Source organism: Gadus morhua, chromosome 1 (genome assembly GCF_902167405.1).
Source record: "Gadus morhua chromosome 1, gadMor3.0, whole genome shotgun sequence".
NCBI classification, from domain to species: domain Eukaryota; kingdom Metazoa; phylum Chordata; class Actinopteri; order Gadiformes; family Gadidae; genus Gadus; species Gadus morhua.
In genome coordinates this window covers 21,279,355-21,287,800 of record NC_044048.1, presented here as the reverse complement: position 1 = coordinate 21,287,800, position 8,446 = coordinate 21,279,355, and the positions used below count along the sequence as shown (strand labels likewise).

Sequence of the window (8,446 nt, the reverse complement as noted above, 5' to 3'; positions counted from 1 at the left end):
GCAAAGTCTTGCGCTTTGCGAGTAGCTGCTTAAACAGGACCGTGGTGGGTCCTTAGTATTCAGCAGAGAGACTTCACGGGAGTGGTGTGTATTCCAATCTGAGCGGATCCAGCCCTAGGTTACCGGAGGATGAGCTCCACCATCTCCCAGCCAGCAGAGATACAGCTGGCCAGGCTCAGGTGCGGTAATTGGTCTCTGCTGGGTACCGTGCGATGTCTCATGGCGGGAGGGCAGGGCGGGAGGCTGAGGGAACACAGCCTGTCTTTTTCTATTTACACACTCGTCCCGAGCCCTGATCTGATTGAGCAGCCTCCGAGAGGAGGAGGAGAAACAGGATCCATCCAGCTCCTCTTCCCCTGGTGGGGAGCGTTTTAGCATATTCATGGTCTTCACATCATCATCCACAATGAAACAAACAGAAGATACGTGGAGCTGCAATGTGCAGCAATATGTCGGCACAGCTGCAATGTCTACTGCACTCAGCTTTTGTTGTGTTTTTACTTTGCGATGACAAGGGAGCAACGTTTCTTAGAATGATCTAATCAAATCCTTGTCCACTGAGGGGACCTCTAGAAAGACTGCCTGTTCCAGTAGATTGATGGAGGAGATGAGGCACAGAGTAGACAGGGGGGGGGGAGTTCACTGACCTCTCTCCACTCCTTGGATCCAACACCTTGCAGGTACAGAACCACCACTGAACAAGAGGGAGGAGAGGAGAAGAGAGAGGGGAGGTGAGGGATGGGCGAGGAGAGGGGAGAGAGGAGATAACGAGAGAGGGAAGGAGAGGAAACGGGGGGGGGGGGAGAGAGGAGATGATGAAAGGTGAGGAGATGGAGGAGAAGAGAAAAGGAAGGAGAGGAGGAGATGGGTGAGGAAGATGGGGAGAGAGAGGGGAGAGGAGCAGAGGGGGGGATATAGGGAGAAGAAGAAGAGTAGACAACAATATGAAGATCAAGCATCGTGATTATTATCAATATACTTATTTCAACCTTCTAAATAATAGAAGCATGATGTTTTATGAATGATCAGGGAACTTAAATATCGAATAAGTGTATCGGGATATTAGATCAATTATTACTGCATCGTTGAATGTATTTGTCATAAATTTCACATACATAGCATATAAGGCGTCCAGCAAACTGTTTGATGAGTAAAAGAACTTCATACATAATCCTTGAGGCATTTACAATCACACTTTACAGTAGTGAGGCATCATGGTCACTCTCCTTCACCAACCAGCAGAAACATGAGCCGCAGTCACAATCTGCAGCTCAGCACTTTTCATTTCATCATCAAAGAAATGAGTTGAAATGAAAAAAAATTAAATCGACAAAAACAGAAATCGGTAATTCATTGGTGAAGACATAATGAACACGTCGGACGTGAATTATTTATTGACTGACTTATTCATTCATTGACGGATGCAATGAGGCTCACAGAAGCGCAGCTATTGTGTCCCCTTCATTCGGTCCAGTCTGCAACGGAGGGTGTGGAGTTTGAAACAATCCTATTATGTTGGAAACCAAAAGAATGCGCTCTGCATATTAAAGCCTTTGTATCTCTTTCAGACTACAAAACACGCGTAGTTTGTAGCGGTAAGGTGCTGCATATTAAAGCCCTTATCTCTTTCAGACTACAAAACTCGTGATAAGTTAGTAGGAGTTTGTTGCTGCGTATCAAGAGCCTGTTGTCCTCTGTTTCAGACTACAAAACATGTGATAAGTAAGCAGGCGTCAGGTACTGGCATATTAAAGCCCTTATTCTCTTTCAGACTACAAAACACGTGATAAGTTAGCAGGAGTTTGGTGCTGAGCATCAAGCCAGTTGTCTCTGTTTCAGCCTTCAAAACATGTGATAAGTTAGCAGAGTCTGTTACTGTGTATCAAAGCCTGTTGTCTTTGTTTCAGACTACACAACACACAATAGGTAAACAGGAGTTTGGTGTTGCGTATCAAGCCGTTTGTCTCTGTTTCAGCCGTCAAAAGCCCGTGACAAGTTAGCTTCAGTTAGGTGCTGCGATATTAAAGCCCTTATTCCTCTTTCAGACTTCAACAACCTGTGATAAGTTGGCAGTGAGGTGTTGCGTACCATAGCCCATAGTCTCCCTTCCAGGCTTCAAAACAGCGAATCCCAGGAATTATCACACTGGCATCAAACACAAACAAGGACCATTCCAGAGCTATATTTACATATACTCAGTTCTCAGAGGATAATGAAGATAAGATGAATAAGATACTTATTGGCCCCGCAAGGGAAATGTGGGTGCCACTGCAGCAAGCACAGGACATTAGTAGAAGAAAAGAGAGAAACCAAATGAACAAAACAAGACTCCGAAAAAAGAGACATACCAAACGCAACTATTGACACAATGAAAGCAGTCGACAAGCAGATGCAGGAATAAGTGTACACATAATAAACCACACGATACATTCCTAAGAGTCCTGCCGGTTTTGGGGGTCTGTGTGGGATTCAGACACCCCCTCTAAGGAGGTCCTGATTGTACAGATCAACGGCCCATTAAAAGCCAGGGTTCACCTCGTTAACAATTAGCTGTCATGGGGAGGCCGCACACCTTGAAAGAACTCCATGGCAACGACCCAGGTGTTACACCCTCGACGGAGTCGGATCGATTCTCCTCCAACGCAGATAGATTGCAATTATGGCCCTTCTATCGGTGTGGGATTTTCTGATTTCTAATTGATTTTAATCGGAGGCAACAGTGAAACCCGATGGAGCAGGTAGGGGTTAGACAGTACAGAGACAGGTCATTAAGGAGCAGGTAGGGGTTAGACAGTACAGAGACAGGTCATTAAGGAGCAGGTAGGGGTTAGACAGTACAGAGAGAGGTCATTAAGGAGCAGCTAGGGGTTAGACAGTACAGAGACAGGTCATAAAGGAGCAGGTAGGGGTTAGACAGTACAGAGACAGGTCCTTAAGGAGCAGGTAGGGGTTAGACAGTACAGAGACAGGTCCTTAAGGAGCAGGTAGGGGTTAGACAGTACAGAGACAGTTCCTTAAGGAGCAGGTAGGGGTTAGACAGTACAGAGACAGGTCATTAAGGAGCAGGTAGGGGTTAGACAGTAAAGAGACAGGTCATTAAGGAGCAGCTAGGGGTTAGACATTACAGAGACAAGTCATTAAGGAGCAGCTAGGGGTTAGACAGTACAGAGACAGGTCATTAAGGAGCAGCTAGGGGTTAGACAGTACAGAGACAGGTCATTAAGGAGCAGGTAGGGGTTATATAGTACAGAGACAGGTCCTTAAGGAGCAGGTAGGGGTTAGATAGTACAGAGACAGGTCCTTAAGGAGCAGGTAGGGGTTAGACAGTACAGAGACAGGTCCTTAAGGAGCAGGTAGGGGTTAGATAGTACAGAGACAGGTCTTTAAGGAGCAGGTAGGGGTTAGACAGTACAGAGACAGGTCATTAAGGAGCAGGTAGGGGTTAGACAGTACAGAGACAGGCCATTAAGGAGCAGGTAGGGGGTTAGACAGGACAGAGACAGGTCATTAAGGAGCAGGTAGGGGTTAGACAGCACAGAGACAGGTCATTAAGGAGCAGGTAGGGGGTTAGACAGGACAGAGACAGGTCATTAAGGAGCAGGTAGGGGTTAGACAGTACAGAGACAGATAACGAAGGAGCAGGTAGGGGTTAGGAGGCCATCTTGCTCTAGGATGCTTACAGGCAGACATTTAGGATTGTAATCAGAAGCTTTCAGCTCAGAGTCAAACACCTTATCACTGCCTAGCCGACCCTGGTCTGGTGTATGTCAGAGTTGAGACATTTAACCGACCGGACCGCTGTTGCCTCCGTCTTCTTTTTCTCTATTTCCCAGAGGCCCAGCTGTTGTTCTTACACCTGACTGATGGACTATTTCTCCACGGTGCTTTTCATTCTTCCCAAAGATTGTTTTAACCTTCGCGGTGGCAAGGGCATCAACACTCGTTCTAATTTAGAGGCAGAAGCTATCCACTAGATCACTGAAGGAGGCAGGAGTGGTTGTGGGCGAAGCCGATAAAAATCCATTCATTGAGCCGCGCCATGCGTCGCGTGATCGATTGTTTGGGATACAGGTTTTGTACTTGTAATGTAATGTAACTTTATTTGAACAGGCACAATGTACAAAATAAACATTTTCCTTGTTTAGAGCAAGGAGAAATGGATTGTACCAGGTTTTAGCAAACTGCTATTTTCCATCTGTAGTCCCTGGGCAGGTAAGAACAATCCGATCAGTTTGCGTCTATTGTGTACATAGATGTATCTTTCTGTAGTTTAGTTTTGTAGTTATAGTCTCATTTTCCTTTTCCTATCTCTATAACTGTCCTGTAATTTCTGCGGTAACACCCGACTTCCCCATCTGGTATTCGTAAAGTTCTTCTGTATCTTATCTGGATAAAAAAAAAGCATGAAAGCAGAAAGCATGATCTGATAGTTTGGGTTCTCAGAGGTTTGAAGCTCTGTGCAGTACAGTCATGTAAGGGTTTGATTGTGGTGGTAGTAATGGTGGCGGATGGGGTGGGGGAGGAGGTAGTAGTGTGTGTGGAGGTGGAGGTGGAGGTGGTGGTGGTGGTGTTTGTGGAGGTGGAGGTTAAAGTGGTGGTGGGGGGGGGGGGGGGGGGGGTAGTAATAGTGCTGGTGGAGTGTGGGGAGGAGGAGGTGGTGGTGGTGGTGGTGTGTGTGGAGGTGGAAGTGGATGTGGTGGTGGTGCAGCTCAGGGAACATCCTAATTCCACTCCCTGGCTCGCTGTCTCTCTCCATAAGGCCGGCTACTTGTTCATGCCCAGCCTTCTGCCCTGCTACCCAGGAAGCTAATCAGCCCTTCCAGCCCCGGTTGGCCGCCGCTAGCCAGCCTTCAACATTAATCTGCTCCTTGCTATCACAAGATCAGGAGGCGCAGGAAGATGGTCCCGCCTAGCATCTCCGCGGCGCAATCCGAAGCTCACAACGTTTCCACCAGAACACTAACTTTTAAGGTTTCGCTTGAAAAGGATGTGGGTGTTTTCAACTTAAAATAGACTTTATTGTTGTGGTCTTATGTGCAGGGGAGGGAGAAACATACTGGATGTGACACGTAGGAGGAGGCACTGAAATATATTGCATGTGACAGGTAGGAGGTGGAAGTACTGAAGTATACAAGATGTGACAGGTAGGAGGAGGGACTGAAACATACAGGATATGAGAGGTATAGGTCCTCACTAGAGGCTATTCACTAGAGGCTGTTCACTAGAGGCTGTTCACTAGAGACTGTTCACTAGAGACTGTTCACTAGAGGCTATTCACTAGAGGCTGTTCACTAGAGGCTGTTCACTAGAGACTCTTCACTAGAGGCTATTCACTAGAGGCTGTTCACTAGAGGCTGTTCACTAGAGGCTGTTCACTAGAGGCTCCTCACTAGAGGCTGTTCACTAGAGGCTGTTCACTAGAGACTCCTCACTAGAGGCTGTTCACTAGAGGCTGTTCATTAGAGGCTGTTCACTAGAGACTGTTCACTAGAGGCTCCTCACTAGAGGCTCCTCAGTAGAGGCTATTCACTAGAGGCTGTTCACTAGAGGCTCCTCACTAGAGGCTGTTCACTAGAGGATGTTCACTAAAGGATGTTCACTAGAGGCACCTCACTAGAGGCTGTTCACTAGAGACTATTCACTAGAGGCTATTCACTAGAGGCTGTTCACTAGAGGCTGTTCACTAGAGGCTGTTCACTAGAGGCTCCTCACTAGAGGCTGTTCACTATAGGCTGTTCACTAGAGACTCCTCACTAGAGGCTGTTCACTAGAGGCTGTTCATTAGAGGCTGTTCACTAGAGGCTGTTCACTAGAGAATGTTCACTAGAGGCTCCTCAGTAGAGGCTGTTCACTAGAGGCTGTTCACTAGAGGCTGTTCACTAGAGGCTCCTCACTAGAGGCTCCTCACTAGAGGATGTTCACTAGAGGATGTTCACTAGAGGCTCCTCACTAGAGGCTGTTCAGTAGAGGCTGTTCACTAGAGGCCCCTCACTAGAGGCTGTGTTTCAGAGGCTCACGCCCCATCCGGGGTGGGTCTGTGTATTGTTTACCAAATGCCCATATTGACTGCTTGGTATGGACGGCTGCACCCTAGCTCATAATGACGCCGCGGCACTGCTAACTGGAGGTCAGGGAGGGAACGGAGAGCCGGGGATGTTTCCGTTCCCCGGGCACCCTATCTCCGCCACCTCTGACCTCATTAAGACGACCCTGAGGTCAGGGTGGTGACCTTTGATTAGAGACCCTGAGGCTTCATGAAGCTCAGTGTGTCTTCTTGTATTCCCTCACACCGGCAGACGTTCATCACACAGCGCTGGTGTGTGGAAGCTGATGCTCCATGGAAATAGAGTTAACATGTTATGCCTCCTACACAGAGATCTACGGATGTGGAGGAACGTGTCTGATGAAGTCTGCTCTGTTGACTCCGCCACCTCATCAACCAATCAAAATCCAATAAGACCCGTCTGATGTGGTCTATTAGCGGATCGTAAACATGCTCCATTAGCCGCTGTGCTCGATCTGCCGGAGAGCAAGGGAGCAGACATGGTGGCGCGGAACACACACACACACACACACACACACACACACACACACGTACATGCACACACACATGCCCGCACACACACACACACGTAAACCTATACACACACACACACACACACACACACACACACACGTACACACACACACACACACACACACACACACACACACACACACACACACACACACACACACACACACACACACACACACACACACACACACACACACACAATGGTGTACCAAAATATCCAATGTTACTTGAGTTTGCTGGAATTACTTGAAATTACTTTTGGTTAACTTAGCTGGGAGCGTCGGGCTGCTAATGATTTCATTGGTTTTGGCACCGCGCCTACAGACACACACACGCCTCCACACACTTTATTACATAAGACACGAACACGCTCCACTCTGCTACTATCCGAGTATTATTAGCATCATTAGCACGTTAGAGGAAACTAAGAATCTGTCCAAGACAAATGTATTTTCTCAAGGTGACAAAACAACGTCCGAATGAAAAATGTTCTAAAGCTGTCTTTTGTTTCAAAAGTTTAATTTGTTTGTCTACGGAGAACCAACGACGTCAACGGAAACGGAGGTCGGAAAACGGACTCATCCTAGGACTGGAGCTCACTGCAAGGTGCCGGACCATAGGGTGGAGAGGTTCACTGAAACAAGTACACCCAGGGACTGGAACTCACTGCAAGGTACAGGACCACAGGGTGATGGAGTTCACTGGAAACCAGTACACCCAGGGACTGGAACTCACTGCAAGGTACAGGACCACAGGGTGATGGAGTTCACTGGAAACCAGTACACCCAGGGACTGGAGCTCACTGCAAGGTGCAGGACCACAGGGTGGCAAGGTTCACTGGAAACCAGTAAACCCAGGGACCTGACCTAGCTGTAAGGTAAAGGACCACGAGGTGATGGAGTTCACTGGAAACCAGTACACCGAAAGGTAGACACAGATTTGACATTTACATCAGGCAGATGCTTTTATCCAAACCATACAACCATTCATACACACCAGCGATGGCAGATTCACATTCAAGGCGACAGCCATCTCGTCAGGAGCAGTTAGGGTGAGGTGCCTCACTCTGGTACTCCTCGACACTCAGCTAGGTGTCAAACTAGCAACCTTCCAGGTTACAAGGCAACACACTCTACCTCCTGAGCCGAGCCAACCCAGTCACACACACAGACAGCCGGACAGCTGGAGACGTACGGACAGATATTATTCCTAAGGTCGCAAGTGTTTGGGAGTCCTCTGAACAGCACCTTCTCTCCGGGGGTCGAGGAGTGAGGAGGTGCCAGGAAAACACATTGTTTCATCGGCTATCCCCGGCTGAACAGGAGGCAGATTCCCCCGTGTGTTCGCCCCTGGACAGCGTGACGGATATTATTCCTGCCAGCCGGTTATCCGCCCGGGGTTTTCCCCTCTGAAGACGTGGGGGGGGAAGCGGGGGGAATTGAAGTCAATCTGGGAAAATGAATGAGGGTCATCCTGGCTCTCCAAGGGCAGCAGAGCCGTGGTTAAGGGCGGGCATGCCTGGAATACCTGAGAGTGGAGTCCAGGGAGAACGGAGGAACTGGGCTTAACGGATTGACTATTCATCTGCACCTGTCTGTCGGTCCAGCCCTATCTTTTTCCGTCTATCTTTTTATATGTGTGCAGCTCAGTCTTTGTCAAACTGTCGGTCTATCACCCATCAACTTATCATCCATCGTTCTTACCATACACCTGTCTGCCATCTGTCCGTTTTTCTGTCTGTCTGTCTCCCTCTCTTTCTCTGTCTGCCTATCTCTGTGTGTGTCTCTCATTCTCCCTCCATCTCTCGACTTTCTCTACACCCGCCTGTCTCTCTCTCTCTCTCTCTGTCTGTCTCTCTCTCTCTCCCCT

At 48.2% G+C, this 8,446-nt stretch overlaps 1 protein-coding gene across 1 annotated transcript in view; it reads right to left on the bottom strand.

Moving 5' to 3' along the window:
- Window positions 1–8,446, bottom strand: part of LOC115541019 (copine-5) — a 44,861-nt gene that overhangs the window by 25,099 nt on the left and 11,316 nt on the right. Inside the window, exons 4-5 of the mRNA XM_030352759.1 lie at window positions 580–694; window positions 124–243 (exon numbers count right to left, since the gene is read on the bottom strand). Of these exons, the coding sequence (XP_030208619.1) occupies window positions 124–243; window positions 580–694 (235 nt within the window). The remainder of the gene's footprint in view (window positions 1–123; window positions 244–579; window positions 695–8,446) is intronic.